This window comes from Podarcis erhardii (assembly GCF_964252035.2).
Source record: "Podarcis erhardii genome assembly, chromosome: 6".
In the NCBI taxonomy this organism is placed as follows: Eukaryota; Metazoa; Chordata; class Lepidosauria; order Squamata; family Lacertidae; genus Podarcis; species Podarcis erhardii.
In genome coordinates this window covers 13873539-13891620 of record NC_138510.1, presented here as the reverse complement: position 1 = coordinate 13891620, position 18082 = coordinate 13873539, and the positions used below count along the sequence as shown (strand labels likewise).

The following is an 18082-nucleotide window of genomic DNA, read 5'->3' as shown; positions in this document are numbered from 1 at the left end:
CCCCTGCAATGAAGGAATCTCAGCTAAAGCATCCATGAGGGTCGGCCATCGAACCTCTGCGTAAAAACCTCCAGTCCACCACCTCTCGTGGGAGTCTGTTCCACTACTGAACAGCTCTTACTGTCACAAAGTTCATCCGGATGCTTATTCGGAATCTCCTGCTTTGCAAGGGGTTGGGTTAGATGACCCTCAAGGTCCCTTCCAACTCTACAACTCTATGTAACTGTTTAAGTTACACTTTGACCCCAAAGTTGACTTTTCAACCAATGTAGGTAAGTAATATTGCAAAAAAGAGTGCTCTACCATGGCTTCCCCCTCTGTCAGAGCCAGCAATACTGGATTCGATGGGCAAATGGTGTGAGCCAATAATGGGAATCTCCTTTGTTCTTTATGTACTCCCACCAACAGGACAAATCTCAAGAAGCAATGGTCTAATGCAAAACAAATTATCTGTTGACCAGTCATGGGGAAATGAGCCAAGAGGGACAGAGAAGCAAGTCCTACGAAGTAATAGCAGCTTACACCTCCGTACCTGCTAAAGCGCTGGTGCTGCCATGAGCCCAGCAGGATCCGCAATACTGTGGGATGTGCTGGTTGCGTGTGGCACTCACGTAGTTGACTCCTTTTATATTCCTCCAGTCCCAGCTCTTGGGCAGTTTTGAGGTGTCCAGATATTCATAAGGACGAGGGTAGGTTCTGTTTGCAAAGGGGGAAAGCAAGTGAATTAACCTATGCCTGGAGAGAAAAAGCTGAAAAACTCTCCCTCTTCTGAAAATATCCTACAGAGAAAATCAAGGCAACATATATTGCCCCTCGCTCTTGTCATCAACAACAAGCTCGCAAGGTAAGATGGGCTGAGAGGCTGCGTGCAAACGGCTTCTCCTAAATCCTGAGAACTGTAGATTGCCTCTCACAGAGCGACAATTCACAGAACCCTTTAAAAAAACTACAGCTCCCAATATTATTTGTGTGAGCTTAGTTTGTGAGTTGGGGGATCTGAACCCGGAGCAACAATCTAATCAGCAAATCAACCAGGCTATGTTCAACCTCCTACCTCGCTTGGCAATTGCATGACTCATCCAGGCCAAATGACCTTAATATTCCTCCCGGGCGATCATGTGATTGCCACAAGGCTGACATTTCTTCAGAGCGCTCAGGTGACCACAGCAGCTCTTGAAGTGCAGCTTAAAGTGGGCCTTGACATGCTTTCTGGTCCTTGTTGCAAAATTACCACAGAAAAAAACCACTTAAAAGGAACCACAGTACAGTGGTACCTCAGGTTACGAACTTAATTCGTTCTGGAGGTTTGTTCTTAACCCAAAACCATTCTTAACCTTTAGCTAATGGGGCTCCCGCTGCCACGGGCATGCAATTTCCGTTCTCATCCTGAGGTAAAGTTCTCAACCCGAGGTACTACTTCCGGGTGAGCGGAGTTTGTAACCCAAAGTGTTTGTAACCCAAAGTACCACTGTACTTGCAAAAGTGAATAAATAGGAAGGGATCTGCAGACACTAGAATTCAGTCTTAGTATAAACCCACAGGAAGCTCATTCTCTGAATGTGGATCTTTATGCAGCCCATCCACACCAGAGTGAATTCTGAAAAAGGGCATTGCTGGCTGGCTGGCTGGTTGGCTGGCATCCTCAAGGCGACATTTTTTTCTCACTGCACTACTTTGTTGCAGGTCCCCCTGCCACTTCTTATAATTCACAGGACTAAATCTGGAGACTCCTTCTCCCACAGAATCAAAGAGTTGGAAGGGATCCAAGGGTCATCTAGTCCAGCCCCCCCCCCCTGCAATGCAGGAATCTCAGCTAAAGGCATCCATGACAGATGGCCATCCAACCTCTGCTTCAAAACCTCCGAGAAAGGAGGGTCCAAGAGTTCTTCCTGATGTTTAGTCGAAATCTCCTTTCTTGTAACTTGCAGCAATTTGGTTTGGATGCCATTATCTGCGGCAGGAGAAAACAAGGTTGCTCCACCTTTCATGTGACAGCCCTTTAGATAGACTCACAAAACACGCAAGCTGGTTTAGAAAGCCCCACCCTTGCCATAAGGTGTGTTGAAAGGGGGGGAAATAATCCTGTCCCCCCATCACCTCACAAGCACACTGGAGTCTGGAGCAGAGGCTCCAATGCCATCTGTTCTGAAAAGTACACCTCTACAGTGGTACCTCAGGTTACATATGCTACAGGTTACATACACTTCAGGTTATAGACTCCGCTGACCCAGAAATAATGCCTCAGGTTAAGAACTTTGCTTCAGGATGAGAAGAGAAATTGTGCTCCGGCAGCACAGCGGCAGCAGGAGGCCCCATTAGATAAAGTGGTGCTTCAGGTTAAGAACAGTTTCAGGTTAAGAACGGACCTCCGGAACGAATTAAGTACTTAACCCGAGGTACCACTGTATTTCTGCACTCATAAATGTTTCTGCTGCTCAATACTGCGCTTCATAGGGAGGGCTGCCCTTTCCTGTAGGCCAGCATTTTCCAACCTGCAGGTCAGTGGTTCTCAAAATGTTTTTCTCTGGGTCACACTTTCAGTATAAAAATTTGCTCACACCACATGGAATTTTTTTTTATTGACGGGACTGGAAAACGAAAACAAAATAACACCTAGCAGTGCTTGATTTATAACAGAGCACAACTACTTTACGAGATGATCATGGGACATCCAGAAAACATGACGCAGCTCCATAGGAATATGAATCACTCCCAAAATATAATTATAAAGGAGCCTCTTGCATATGTTCCTTAAGTTGTTTTTGGCGCCAGGCGGAAACGTTCCTCTTCTACTAGGCCTTGGGCTGATCAATATTCTCCAGCCTTTTAAATGCATTTTTTGGGGAGGGGGGTTACTGCTTAACTTAAAGAAAACAAAAGAGATCACTGTGGACTTTAGGAAATGTAAATTGAATATTCAGCCACTTATTATTGAGGGGAAGTACGTGGAACAGGTCTCAGTGTTTCGATTTCTGGGAATGGAGTTGAGAGATGACCTAACCTGGGGAGAGAACAGCAAAGACCTGGTGAAGAGAGCACAGCAGAGGTTATATTTTCTGAGAATCCTCCGGAAAAACAATCTCTCAAAGGACCCGTTGATGCCATTCTACCATTGCACTGTGGAGAGCGTCTTCACTTATGGTCTGTGCGTGTGGTTTGGGAACTGCACGGCCAGGGAAAAAACAATGCTATCCAGGGTTGTAAAGACTGCAGAGAGAATTATTGGGTGCATTCTTCCCACCTTAGATCAAATCTATGCTGCCAGGTGCCATAAGAAAGCGGCAGAGATAGCACATGATAGTACGCACCCCGGAAATGATCTCTTTCAGCTTTGCACCCTCCTTCAGCAGCTCAGGGTGGCTTGCAAGAATTTAATTTCATCCTCCAAACAGCCCTGCGAGGTAAGCTCGCACCCCAAGGCCGTGCTTGTGGGGCAAGCAGGAAAATCTCGGCCCAGCTTTTCCCTCTCCGCCTCCAAACACGCCGCTTCTGCCTGTGCCACTAATTTGCACGGACCTTGGGCGGTCTTTGGACGACCCTCCGCGCTGCTGGGCGGCGCCGGGATCTGCTCCTGCCGCGGTTGCAGCTCGCCTGCTGCCGGCCGGTTGTTTTTCCAGCGGCGTCCGGGAAACCACGCCTGCAGCAGCAGGAGGAGGAGGAGGAGGAGGAGGAAGAAAATCCCCGGGGAGAACGCGACAAATCCCCGCAGCGCTCTCGGGGTCTCCCCACAACAATCCGGCCGCCGCCCGGGTTCGTTTGGCGCAGCAGAAAGGAGAGCCGTCGGAGATCCCGGGCTGCAGCGGACGGCTCTCTGTAGGGAATCGCCGGGGGAGAGAAGTAGCTCCCCCAATTCAGTACACTTAGCGAAGGCCATGCACTTTTCGCATGCTCAGGCCACCTCCCCTCCTAATGCGCATCCATGCTCCCACCCCGCCACTCCCAGGGACGAGAGCGCTCTTACCGGACGGCGTAGGGCCTGGGAATCCTCGGCTTGTAGCAACTCTGCCCGGCCTTGGCGTCGAGGAGCGGCAGCAGGAGGAGAAGCGCCAGGCGGAGGCAGCGCCCGGCCATGGTCCCGGCTCGACAGCGGATCTTTGCGCCTCGTCCGCTCCGTCGAACCAAAGCTGCGCCCCGGCCGGCCAGACGGCTGCTGCGGGTCGCGGTGGGAGCCGGAAAGGCGCGGGGCCGGTTGGGTGGAGGAGCTGCGGCACAGTTCGCGCCTTATAACCCGCTTCGGCGCCGCCCCGGCGCGGGAAGGGCGACTGGCTCGCCCAGGGTTACGAAACGAGGGGTTGGCCATCTGATAAGAGCGGCCGTCGAGGGAGGAAGAAAGAGTTAAACGCCGCCGCCCTCGGGAGGTTCACCTGCGCATCTCGGGACTTTCATCACCGCCAGACGCACCATCAAATCACGGCTGGCATCAGCTCAGTCATGCCCGCAGGGGGTTGCAGGGGGTTGGGCTAGATGACCCGCGGGGTCCCTCCCAACTCTACAACTTGGCAAGTTTAAGAAACAAACACACACAAACCCGGAATGCCCAAGCGCCTCTCCAGCGCAGAACACACAGACCGTGGTTTCGAGCCATGGGCACATTGCATAGTGCGGTGCGCACTGATGCCTTTGAAAAAACTGACTCCAGGAAGGCCGGGGCTCGAGGTCTGCGTTTTGCTTTGTTTTTTGCAGCACGGCTCGCTGCATGTTACCGTAATTTACCCGCACGTCCTTCTGGATCTAAACACCCGACAATGGGCATCTTTGATCCTGGCAAGTGCCTGGGAGGCGAGGGGGAGCAATAGAAAACAGACACAGCTGCCTGCGCACCATGCATTTAAAGCGCTCGCACACGCCCCGGTACAGTAATCCTGAGAACTGTAGTTAAAGGGGCCAAGAATCGCTTCCCAGTGACGGGTCAGGTGTGGCTCACATCATTTGCGGTGTGTGTTTCTTTTAAATATATGCCGCCTATGCGGGAGGCGGGGATTGCTGCTGGAGGCGTTTGGTGATTTAGTTTCGCAATCATTTATGTATTTCCGGAGCATTAACAACAGTGCTAAATTTATCAATCCACCCTGGGCCAAGCAGTGAATCAAAGCATTCTTCTGCAAATGCCCTTGCAGCACAGAACCCATCTGTGTCAGGCTCCCAGAGTTTGTGTGGGCGATAATTGACAAATGCCCTCATGTTTCCTTAGTACATAGAATTGTAGAGTTGGAAGGGGTTCCAAGGGTCATCTAGTCCAACCCCCTGCAATGCAGGAATATTTTTGCCCATGCTGCGAACTACCGTTGTTTGCTGTGTGTTCATTTCTGGTTTACTACACTAAAGGGTATATATTATGCCAAAAGGAATGCGTTTTCATTTTACGTTTCATTTGGAGAGCCAGCTGTAAATGGTTTAATTGGCCCAAGGCCTGGTGATTTGGGAACATCTTTGCCTGATGCCTAAAGATAAGCAATGGGGAGCCACCACGGAAAAGGCCAGTTCACGTGTTGCCACCTTCCAGAGTTCACATGGAGGCAGCACACAAATGATGGTCACAGGGTCCAGGTTGGTCCATATGGGGAGAGGCAGTCCTTGGATAGCAGCCCTGGAGTGGGGCTGCTGTAGGAAAGCTGACATGTAAAAGCAGTCATTTGGGCTAGGTGTGTGTTGAGCTCCTTGGAAGGACTGCGTGAAATAACCAAAAGCTAATCCAAATTCTGCCACAAGAAAACCGTATTCTGCAGCCTCTATACAATTGTAGGTAACATGCGCCTAATTTTCCCTATAATTAAGTCAGCGTAGAGTCTGGAATTGTAGAGTTGGAAGGGATCCCAAGGATCATCTAGTCCAGCCCCCTGCAGTGCAGGAATATGCAGCTGTCCCGTACTGGGATCAAACCTGCAACCTTCACATTATCAGCACCACGCTCTAACCAACTGAGCTATCCTGGCCTCAGTTTCCAGCAGCATTTACTATTTTTATTATTTAATCTTGAGTTGTCTGTTGAACCATTATGACTAACCCAGTCAGGTTCTGTCCAGTGTTGGCCATGCAACATGTTTATTAAACAGAGTTTTTATTGCAAACACATAGTACAGACCTGCAAATATAGAGCCCTTCCAAAGGATGTGTTTACGTGTGTGTTTATACAGACCTGCTATGTATTCGGAAGACCCTAGAACTTAACTCTACTAAATTTATTTTCAGATGATAATACAGACTTGGAAGATAAACCCACCCTCATATGATATTTATTGGTAGCTGCACATATGACTTCTTGCCACATTGGAGATGGATCTTGAAGAGGCTGATTGAAGAATGTGGGAGAGGAACTTAAATGCAGATTAAGTCTAACTAGAGGAAATACACAGAGATGTGTTTGTGAGAGACTGGCGGAACTTTATTGCTTATGCAAATATTTCAGAGAACAAAGGGGAAGTCCCTGCTGTGTTTGCCAGTATATAGCTTTGTAAAAGGTTAGTTTTTCAATTGCTGCATGTATCAGAAAAAAATTCTGTGATGTCTGTGTCTTGCATTTTTGTTTCTGACTATGTTGGTCTTGGTCTAGATCTTGTAATGCTCTTTTTGTTTTTTATGGGTTATGTATGTTACACAAGTTAATATAATATAATTACAGACTTGCAGCAAGATTCCTCCTAGTGCCTGAGGATGTCAGATACATGTTTGGTACACACGTGAGGGTGCAAAACGTGCCCTTTTTAATTTTCAACATCATCATGAGTGTACAAATTTTGTTACTAGTTACAGTTTGTAAAAATTTTAAAAAATAGCACACTGAAAAAAAGAAGACCATGGACTATATTTTTATATCAGTAGTACAGGCCTCTAGCTATTTCCCCTCCATTCCCATCTCTGGGATGTTTCAACAGAAAAACACTGTCCCTAAGTTTGTCACTTAAAACAAGAGCACCGGCCTCTTATTCACGGGCATCTACCTTTGGAGGTGCATATGGCTACAATGGCACGGCTGCAGCAACTCACAGAACAGGGAAAGGCTATAGAGCACCTTGTACACAGAAGAGGGAAAGGTTAAAGCAGGGGGCAGCAACTTCTTTGGGCCTGGGGGCACATTTGGAATCTTGATAAAGTGCCGTCGGTGCCCATGGGGCATGGCACAACACAAAAATGACCACCCCTTTGAAAAGTGCAGGGAGGGGAGCCATGTTGCAGGCCTTTCACCATCCCCAATCAATTTATTTTTTTTAAAGGCACCTACATTAGCCATCATGGGACGTGGGTGGCACTGTGTTCTAAACCACAGAGCCTCTTGGGCTTGCTGATCAGAAGGTCGGCAGCTTGAATTCCCACGATGGGGTGAGCTCCCGTTGCTCTGTCCCTGCTCCTGCCAACATAGCAGTTCGCAAGCACGTCTAAGTGCAAGTAGATAAATAGGTACCACTCCGTCAGGTAGGTAAATGGCGTTTCCGTGCACTGCTCTGGTTCACCAGAAGCGGCTCAGTCATGCTAGCCACATGATCCGGAAGCTGTCTGCGGACAAACACTGGCTCCCTCAGCCTACAGAGCAAGATGAGCAGGCAACCCCAGAGTCGTCCCCGACTGGACCTAATGGTCAGGGTTACCTTTACCTTTACATTAGCCATTGCCACACTCACTCAGGGTGTCCTTTGAACCTTTCAGGACAGAAGGGAGGGAGGGCAGGTGTCCAATCCTAGGACCCCATGAAATGTGGGCATGTTTAACGGGGGCATGCTCAATGTCGCAAAGACTGAGCTACTGCAAACAGGAGATGAGCAGCAAGAGCGAACAGGTTCTCATCGAGGGAGTTTTAAAGGAATATTTTCCGTTATCTTTTGTGGGCGCTGCAAGAGGCATCACGTTGCCACCTTCCAAATTAGAGGGTGTTGGGACAAGCCAAGTTCAAATCCACACTTGCGCATGAAGCTCACTGGGTGACTTGAGGCTGGTCACATTCTCCTCCGCCTCGTCTCCCTCACAGGATTGTTGTTGAGCAATTCCCCCCCCCCCCCGGTAGTGAGCATTCCTGAAGGAATTATCCCCAAATGCGGAAAAAGCAGATTTCCTATTAAAAACATGTATCCCCCCCCCACAGTAAACAGTTCAGTAGCCAAAAATCCTATATTATCTCGCATATATTTCTGCAACTGGTCTGCTCCCAACTGCTGCACAATTTCTCCCCACCCCCGAAAAAAAGGAAAGCACTGACTTGTATTCACCAATACTTAGCTGTGACTCGACGGGCAATGAGACTCAAGCTGTGTCCCGTTGGTTTTAATGGGGCTTTGAAATGAACTGTGATACTGGATGCACAGTAGCAACCAACCCATATAGTGGGCTGCATTGAAACTGAATGCATAGATTTTCCTGGGCTGTGCGTCTCCAGTATGCCAATGCTACACACAGTCTGATGTGCCATGCTTGCAGAACCTGAATGCAAGGATCAGGGATACTGGCCTCATTCTGAGGTTCTCCACGGAATAGAATTACCGTAAGTATCAGTGGGAGGAGCTGGAAATCAAGGGCTACGTGGTCATACACAGCCTTCCAGAGGCCACACACAAATGATGGGTGGGGCCAGAGTCAAAAGTGGCTGGAGCAACAGAGGCAACTCTTGCAATGCGCAGCAAGGAAGGGCACCAGTAAGCCTGCATTGAAGGCAACGAGTAATGACAGGCTGTGCCCCCTTCCCTGCTATGCTCTCCCTCCTTCAGCTCTTCCCCAACTCTGCGTCCAGAAATCGAGGCAATGTGATTTAAACTAGGCACTGGCTGCATGGAAACACCATTCAGGTATTTTGCAGGTCCAGCATTTTGCTTAACACAGAGACTCAGCCCACTTTAGCCAAATGGGAATCCATACGTCACATACACCACAAAGTCCTTTTCACCTACATCATCGTAACCGAGGAAAGCTTCCAAGCAAAAAGAAATAAATGCCGTTTCTCTCTCCGTGTGTGCAATCAACAGTTTCCTTTGCTGCAGAAGTTATATGCAAACAAGCAGCCTGATCTTTGCGAATACTTCACCATTAGCATGCATTGCCAAATATATAGATAGATCTTTCCCTTTCATGAGAAGAAGGAGGGAAATCTTGCTGGGAGATATTTTTCGTTTCAAAATCAGGAGTGCAAATAAGGGGTCTGTGATCCATTGCAGAATTCAAGAAAGTATGACGTCTCCATAAGCACAGTCCTCTTCCACAGCCAGGTTATAGTGCCCTCCGCTGCCTCCTTTATAGGCGCTCGTAACAATTCTGAGCCAGCCCTTCTCACCCTGCAAGATGGGAAACGGCATTAGTCATGGGCTCAAGTGACTCTTCTCCTGCTGCCGCCGCCACCCTGGAAACCCTCACCCAACAAAAACTGACTGTGTACAAGTTGGAAGGAATAAGGGCAATTGTCCTGGATCTGCCCCAGAGCATGCAGGAGGGGGTAATGCAGGATTAGGCAACCTGTGGCTCTCTGGGTGTTGTTGGGATGCCCATCAGCCCCAGTGATCAAGGATGATGGGAATTTGTGATCCAACAACCTTTGGAAAGCCGCACCCTAGTGCAGTGGGATATTTGGATCTTGCATGCAAGGTATGGCACGACAGACACACAACTATTTATTTACCTGCCAGAGGGAAGGAGAGGGTGGGCTAAAGTCCCAAAATCCACCCCCCGAAATGGCCCGGTCTATTGCTAAAACACCAACACCCTTCTAATGCCTCTGGCTTGCCAGGCATCACACCATTTCCTGATCCCTAAATGGACACAATCCATTGGGGTTTTTATCAGCTCTGGTGGTCTTGCACCCAAACACTCCAGCAACTGATCCTGTAGCATTCAGAAGAAGATTCTCACATGTAGGAACGGGTGCAGATTTCTGGACCAAACTCCAACTGCTTATACAGTAGTTGCAAAACACATCCCTGATCTTTGTACATGTAGGGTTTGCACCTACACAGAGTCGTGCAGCTCTTGGGGCCTGCCAGAAAGCTGTAATCAAACATGAAGGGCTGAATTCCTTCCTATTAGAGCAGGAGTGGTGAATATTTGGCCTTCTGGATGTTGCGCGTGCGCACACACACATACATATACAGTGGTGCCTTGCAAGACGAAATTAATCCGTTCCGCGAGTCTCTTCGTCTAGCGGTTTTTTCGTCGTGCGAAGCAAGCCCATTGCCGGCTTAGCGGATTAGCGCTATTAGCGGCTTTTAGCGGCTTATCGGCTTAGCGGATAAGCAGATAAGCGGCTTAGAAAAAGGGGGGGAAAGGGAAAAAAACCCGCAGGAACTCGCAAGACATTTTCGTCTTGCAAAGCAAGCCCATAGGAAATTCGTTTTGCGAAGCACCTCCAAAACGGAAAACCCTTTCGTCTAGCGGGTTTTCTGTCCTGCGAGGCATTCGTCTTGCGGGGCACCACTGTAGTGTCTCATTTATGGCTGCTCTGTCCTGCCTACCCATGGCTCTCCCCAAGAGTTCCGGACGATCCAGAATTCAGTTCCATTTTCTACGCCCCAGCCAGCAATGGAGATTATGTGGTTTATCATGGGATGGGCGTCGTATTCTTTATAAATTCCTCCAGTGTATGCTTCCAGCTTCGAAGTCGCCATGATCCCACAGCTGTTTTAAAGAATACAGAACAATGACATCAAAGCAGCCTTAAGATGCTATTGATAAGTTGAAACTTTCAACGTCCACTCTAGATAGCACCGCAAAAGTCAAAACCTGATACAAGAGCTTCAAGCTTTATCTCGTGAGCAAAACCCAGCCAGATGGGCAGGGTATAAATAATAAAATTATTAATAATATTATTAAATAGAAAGCTGCTGCGGCAAGGAGCAGAGGTTACTTTAAATTGCCCCTTGGTAGGTTGGAGCCATAATCGCCATAATCCTTCTGCCAGTGAAACAAACAAGCTTTGTAAGTAATATCAAAGCTGCTACCTGGTGCACCCCAAAGTCAGCCTCCACCTTTACCATCCCTTCTAGGAGGACAAAACTTATTGTCCTGTTAGCTAGTCACCTGCTGCCACATAATCAACAAATTGAGGCATTCCTAAGGCCACTAAATCAATTGGACAATGTACTGAATCAATGGACAAATTACTTGGTCCAATCACTTGACAAATCACTGTATCAAATCAACAAATCAACTGGTCACACCCACCCCCTAAATTTAAAGCACACAGCTTCCTCCAAAGAATCTTGGGAGTGGTAGTTTACTCTTCGCAGGGCTACAATTCACAGCACCCTTAATGAACTACAGTTCCCAGAATTCTTTGGGGGCAAGTCCTGTGCTTTAACTGTATGGGGTGGATGTGCCGGCCTCTTCTGAAGCGTAACGAAAGTTCTCAATTCTCAAATGGCACTGGCTTAATAAAGTATAACATAAACGTGGCAAATTCCAAAACCAGATAAACAGAGCCACCGGTCTTTCTTGAACCACTGCAATAGGCTATTTGAAATAACTGCAATTATTTGCATGCTTTCATGTGTTACTACCTAGACACTGGCTACAAAGGTTTAGCTTCTATACCTGACGGGTCCATTCGCATAGACTTCTGCCATGATTTTCTCTCGCCCACTGACACTTCCATAATCTCCAACTTTCCACAACGTGTAATTCTTTAGTGCATGGCATTGACCAAAAGTGATGCATGTCCCACATTGGTTAAACTTCTTGCATTCTGAAAAATGAACAGGCACATTTAACTGAAGGAAACTTTCCTTTTATCCAGTGGCTATAAACAATGAAATGAAGGGTGGACTCGAACGTAGTGCTCAGTGAACGTTCCATCACCGTAATGAGTTCTCCTTGCACAATGGAGCATGCTCCCCCTCTCCTCCCCGCCAACACGCACCCCCAAAATCTGTACTAGGAATCGTCCCCCCAATGTCCTGGAGCAGATTTGGGGAAGGCACAGAGTAAGCACAATGGACGACAGGGAAGGAAGTCTTATTTCACAAGCAGAAATCTGTGCACCAACAATTTGCATTAGCTGAAGACAGCCCTAGGTTTCACCATATCCCCTTGACACACTGCTTGCGAGAAAAGGGGAAATGTGTAAAAAAACAAAAACAAAACCCAAACAGGCGCATCTTTTGATGCTGTGCTTTTTGACCAAGTTGCAGACTAGAAGAAATTGGAGGAGATAGCTGGTGGGGAGTTTTTTTTTGGGGGGGGGGCATGTTGAGAGAGAAAAACACTTTTGAAGATAGGAGAATTCCACCGTATAGCTAGAATTAGTCTTACCCAATATTTCTTGAGTGCGGAGCTTCTTTGGGTCTACTGACTAAAGAGGAAGGAGCCCAAGGTTGGAAAGTACAGTCATACCTTGGGTCACAGACGCTTCAGGTTGTGCATGACGCCGAACCCAGAAGTACAGGAACAGGTTACTTCCGGGTTTCAGTGCTCGTGAAGAGGAGTTTGGATTTGATATCCCGCTTTATCACTACCCAAAGGAGTCTCAAATCGGCTAACATTCTCCTTTCCCTTCCTCCCCCACAACAAACACTCTGTGAGGTGAGTGAGGCTGAGAGACTTCAGAGAAGTGTGACTAGCCCAAAGTCACCCAGCAGCTGCATGTGGAGGAGCGGAGACGCGAACCCGGTTCCCCAGATTACGAGACTACCGCTCTTAACCACTACACCACACTGGCTCTCATACCACACTGGCTCGTGCATGCGCAGAAGCACCAAATCGCAACCCGCGTGTGCGCAGACACGGCGCTGCGGGTTGCGAATGTGCCTCCCGCATGGATCACATTCGCAACCCGAGTGTCCACTGTACAGAGAAGCAGGGAAGGGAATAGGCTGAAATAATTACAACCTGCACTTTGGGAGGGGACGGGATTGATAGCAGAAAACAGGGGCAGACTCTTTGTTCTCCTGATCCCTTTCCTATCTAAAATAAAAAATAAAAAAAAATTGTCCAGAAGCAAGCACCTTCCTTCCTTCCTTCCTTCCTTCCTTCCTTCCTTCCTTCCTTCCTTATATATATATATATATATATATATTTCTACCAACACGGCTACCTACCTGAACCTTTCCTATCTGTGACACCCTCCCAGTTTCTTTGCTAATCCTTATCTCCACCCAGACCCTTGGTTCTTTTTAAGTGCTAATGGCTTTGGGATACTCTGTAAGAAAAGCCACCAAGAAATATAATAAATGAATGAATACTACTAGAGATGGGGGGGAGGGGCAATTGCATTTACTCAATAGCAGAACAAGGATAGGAAGGGAAGGCCATAAACTGCCTTGCTGCACAGGCTATCTGCTTGAATACAAGCACATTGTAACTGCTGAGAGAAGTCTGCTTTAAAAAAAGGAGAATATGGTACTAACCAATCCATCTCTCTCCAGACTTTGTTTCCCTCTGATGAAGTGTACACCACAGACTGTCCCTCTCTCTTTCTTCCTCTCCTCCTCCTACTTTTATTAAATGCATTTTCTTCTCCCTGCCATCCTTCCTCCTCTTTCTCATGTGATTAGCTTTGGTGATGGAAGCACAAATGCTGAAATTTATTTTTATCCTTGTGGTCTTCCATGTGTCTTCTTATAAACAGAGGGCTGTACCCAAAGGTGAGTTCTATTTAGAGGAGACCCACTAAGATCTATTAATTTCAATGGGTCTACTCTTGAGTATTCACAAGGAGACAGAAGAGGCTTCCTTCCTCCATACGGACACATCCCCAGTTATTTTGTACCTTAGTGTGGGTTTTAATCATAACCTTCATCTTGCAATCTCAGCTGACAGGCAGGTTATAAATATTATAGATTAGACAGACCAGTGATTCTCAAAGGGTGTGGCAGTAAGATTCAAGGACACTCAAATTTTTGAACATTTCAGTGCAGTATGGTATAGTAAAGTATCAGAATATATATTTAATTTGCAGAATATGGATAGATATCTTTTCAAAATTGACTAATCTTCTACAGTTTTACACGACATATTGTTGTGAACAGGGACTTTCAATTCTGACAAATATGAAAGATCAGGAAACAGAATGACTTATCTGTGTTGATAAGGATATGAAAGTTTGCTTGCTTCAAGCCAGACCTAAGATAAATGAGATGACCTGGCAAAAGCAAGTGCACACCTTTCATTGAGTCTGTAAACATACTTAAGGTACGTATGTAAGAGGCTCGTTTGTAATTATATTTTGGGAATGATTCATATTCTTATGTAGCTGTATTGTTTTATACTTTCTGGATGTCCCATGATCCCAGAACTGTGTTCTAAAGTTATAAATCAAGCGCTGCTAGGAGTTTTTTTGTTTTGTTTTCCAGCGTACAGTGGAACCTTGGTTCCCGAGCGCCTTGGGAGCCAAACATCCCGTCTCCCGAAAGTTCTTTGGAAGCCAAATGTCCGGTGCTGCTTATGCGGCTTCTGATTGGCTGCAGGAAGCTCCTGCAGCCAATCGGAAGCCATGCCTTGGTTCCCAAACTGTTTTGTTAGTCAAACAGACTCCCGGAATGGATTAAGTTCAGGAACCAAGGTTCCACTGTATCAATTAAAAAAATTTGACGTGGCGCAAACAATTTTTTATTCTGAAAGTGTGGCCCAGAGATAAAAGTTTGAGAACCACTGAGCTAGAGAAGCAGGTAAGATAAACTCACTTTGATCTTTAGCTTGGTAGTTGTTGCAGGTCTCATCTGGGATGCCGTGCTCATTAGCATACTTCCATACTGCATTGTGGTCTCCCCCATGACAGCTGCCAGCATCGGCGCAGTCGAGAACATGCTGGACCGACAGGTACGCAGAGGGCCAAGCAGCTTTCCTCTTTATGTTGATGCGATCTGGGGGGTGACAAACCAGCAATTGGTGGAAGACAGCTTTTTTTAAAAAAAATCAACTACCATACCTTTTATCGAATTTAAAGAATAAACACATTAGCAATGTTTGGATCTTCCCACTCCCACTGTAGCGGAACTCAAACATAATCCATTGATACAAATTACAAAAGAAACAAAGGACGCTTGGTTACATTTTTTAAAAAAAATAATAAACATCATTCCACACTTCCCCATGAGTTTCTGGTGGTTTGTAAGCGTGTTCCTTTTTTTAAAAAAAAGCGCATGTAACAAAATTAAACCAGCTGTTGGAAAAACCCTTAAATGTCTTGTGTCATCTTCTTCTTTAATGCACCTCGCTAGTCAATTTCTCCATTAATATTAAGCCCCAAACATATACAAACTGAAGATCAAAGAGGTTTGTATCCAGAGATCTCCAGTATTTAACCACTACCAGGCATAACGCCATCATGAGTAAGACAAGTTTTTTGGGCTTGGGGGCACATAAGGAAATTTTTCCAATTTGCTGTGGGCAACGCAGAATACTCTTTTGGCGGGTGGGGGCGGTACTGGCAGGGGGGGAACCTACGCTGAAGGTGCACACTGGAGAACCCAGATATAACCTGTATATATTGGGACCTGCAACATTCTATAGTTCAGAGAACATTTTAAGTTGACAGCTCCAGTAGAACAACAGCCCTGCGACAAAACGTTGCAGCCTGGAATGTTTATCCTCAAAGTTCCAGCCAGTCAGCTATGGCTGCCCTCCAGAATATTCCATTCAATTCCCCTTCCCAGGTTTTTCTGCTTAATTTCCCTTCCCCAACTTGGGTGACCTCCCTGAGTTTTGGACTACAACACCCATCATCCCTCATCATCGTCTGATATGCTGATTGAAGGCATAGTCAAAAACAGTGGAAAATATTTGGAAGGTACCAAGCTGGGGAAGGCTGATCTATAGAGGGAGGGGGGCGCATTTTTGACTGCCTCATTGTGGTTTGCAGAAGCAGAACAAACCAGAGTTCCTGGTTGAGACACAGCATTGCGCCAGTGATCATGGTTTGTTTTCCCCGCACACTATTGAGACAAACATCTCAGAAGGGGGAATGCATGGTAAACCATTAACTAGGTTACCAATTAACCATTAAACCTGGATTTAAAAAGTGGGATGGGGGTTTAATATGGACTGGCTTTCCGATGACAGCAACGTCACGTGGATGTTGCACAATACTTGATTGCTCCAAACACCATGATAGATGGTCACCTGAAAGCACCCTCTCTGTACTGGATGTGGGAACGGATAAAGGATGCCCACCAGATGCACTGCCAACCACCCCACGCATCTCCATACCTGCAAAGGCGCTGGTGCTGCCATGAGCCCAACACGACCCACAGTACTGTGGGATATGCTGGTTGCGTGTGGTGCTCACATAGTTGACTCCATTTATGTTTCTCCAGTCCCAGCTCTTGGGCAGTTTTGAGATGTCCATGTTTTCATGGGGACGAGGGTAGGTTCTGTTGGAGAATGGGGAGAGGACAGAAAAACCAAGTGACTGTTTCCTCCCCCTTTATCTGAGAAGAGTTGTCAAGAAAATCCTTCACTGCTTTGTCATGATTCCCTCCAACTTTCTGCTGGGCAGTCACACGGCAGCTGCTAGCAGCAAACTTCCTCAAAACAGACACACTAACCTGTCTCAAGCACTTAATGCAGCCTCTTGCCATCTCCTTATGGGAGCAACAGCATTAAGAAAGTAAACCCTGGAGCAGTGACGTGGGAGCTGCAGGGTGGAATTTAAGATACAACTCCCAGGTTTTGCAGCTGGAACATGGGAAGCTGTCAGGCCATCTAGCCCTGTCTGCACAGACTGGCAGCAGCTCTCCAGAGGGTCAGGCAGGAGTCAGTTTCCCAGCCCTACCTTGAGATGCCGGCGACTGGAACCCGGGGCCCTCTGTTTGCAAAGCAGATAATCTATGGTCCTTCCCCCAAGTTAGGGCTCTAAGAAGAGACCCACCAAATTGAAAGCAAGCCCCCACCCCAAACGTGCATTATTGTGTAGCCTGCCCAGGCATTTTAATTTTAATTTTAATTTATTTCCCACTTTTCCTCCAAAGAGCTCAAGGTGGCCCCCATGGCTCCCCCTCTCTCCATTTTATCTTCACGACAACCCTGTGAGGCAGCTCTGCTGGAGACTGTGCTTGGACCAAGGTCACCCAGCAAGATTCTCCCAAGTACTAGTTGGACACACTTAACCCCTACACCAGTGGTTCCCAATTAGCTAAGGACGACAGACCCCTCGTTTTTCAAAAGCCAAGCCATGGACCCCCTACTTTTGAAAATTTGGATATTGCTATTGTATTTTTTGTTATGTTAATGGTGCTGCAGACTCTCTGAGTGGGTGACGTGGACTGCCTGGGGTCTGTGGACCACAAATTGGGAAGTACTGCCCTAAACCACATCTCCTGTCCAGTGGCATAGTGTGGGGGGTGCAGGGGGGGCCGGCCGCACCGGGTGCAACATCTGGGGGTTAGGGTTAGGGGTAGGGTTAGGGTTAGGGGGTGCAAATCCACGGGTTAGGGGGCGCAAATTACTTGCCTTGCCCCGGGTGCTGACAACCCACGCTACGCCACTGCTCCTGTCTGTTACAGCCACAGACAGGCTGCAGAACCAGGAGACCGCAGGACCTCCGTGGAAAGGAAATAGGACAAATTCATGGAGGCTATTTGCTTGGCTCTACAGGTGACAGCGCTATGCTGCCTGCAGGATCAGAGACAGCTGGGAAACCACCACCCCGCAATTCTTTACGTAAGGCCAGACGAAATAAGGGCGCTCCAAGGCGCGTTTGGCGTCCTGCTGCGCCCTCAAGCGCCGCAACAGCGCCTCCAAACCTGGCCCGCGCCTCTCCAAGCCGGCAGGATGGAGATCCGGGTTCGGAAGACGCTGGGCGCTTGGCGCCTTACCTGATCCCCGGAGGTCTCTTCGCCATGGGCTTGTGGCAGCTCTGCCCCTCCTGGAAGTAGACGCCGGCTGCGGAGGCCGCGCACCGGAGGGCGAGCGCCAGGAGGAGGAGGCGGCGCCCAGGCGGGGTCATCGTCGCCGGACTCCTGGGTCCTTCTGGGGAGAGGAGCCGAGAGGTGGCCGCTGCTGCTGCTGCTGCTGCTCGCGCTGTCCCTGCGGCCGCCGGGTCTCAAGCTGCGCCGGCAATTTCGAAAGGGGAAGTTTTTGAGGCAAGGCTGCGCAAATCAGAGGCGGAGGCGGAGGCAGCAGGCCAGCCCCTGCGGGAGGGAGGGCAGCCCTCGGGCGACTCCCCCGACGGGGTGGG

At 48.0% G+C, this 18082-nt stretch overlaps 1 protein-coding gene and 1 long non-coding RNA gene across 3 annotated transcripts in view; one reads left to right on the top strand and one right to left on the bottom strand.

Annotated features, from left to right (window-relative positions):
• The window catches only part of CTSZ (cathepsin Z), a 25360-nt gene extending 7287 nt beyond the window's left edge, over positions 1 to 18073 (bottom strand). Inside the window, exons 1-6 of one of the 2 annotated variants that reach the window (XM_081868077.1) lie at positions 17721 to 18073; positions 16114 to 16277; positions 14589 to 14768; positions 11503 to 11653; positions 10425 to 10587; positions 6361 to 9254 (exon numbers count right to left, since the gene is read on the bottom strand). In XM_081868077.1, coding sequence (XP_081724203.1) covers positions 9141 to 9254; positions 10425 to 10587; positions 11503 to 11653; positions 14589 to 14768; positions 16114 to 16277; positions 17721 to 17851 — 903 coding nt within the window. In that variant the 5' untranslated portion in view covers positions 17852 to 18073 and the 3' untranslated portion in view covers positions 6361 to 9140. Of the gene's footprint in view, positions 1 to 532; positions 697 to 3961; positions 9255 to 10424; positions 10588 to 11502; positions 11654 to 14588; positions 14769 to 16113; positions 16278 to 17720 lie in introns of those variants that run through there. The other variant, XR_014157983.1, reaches the window with a different exon arrangement.
• On the top strand, positions 4274 to 6760 carry LOC309345161. Its single transcript, XR_014158034.1, has 2 exons — positions 4274 to 6122; positions 6155 to 6760. It is a non-coding gene; the product is annotated as an uncharacterized lncRNA (long non-coding RNA).
• Positions 18074 to 18082: the final 9 nt, after the last annotated feature.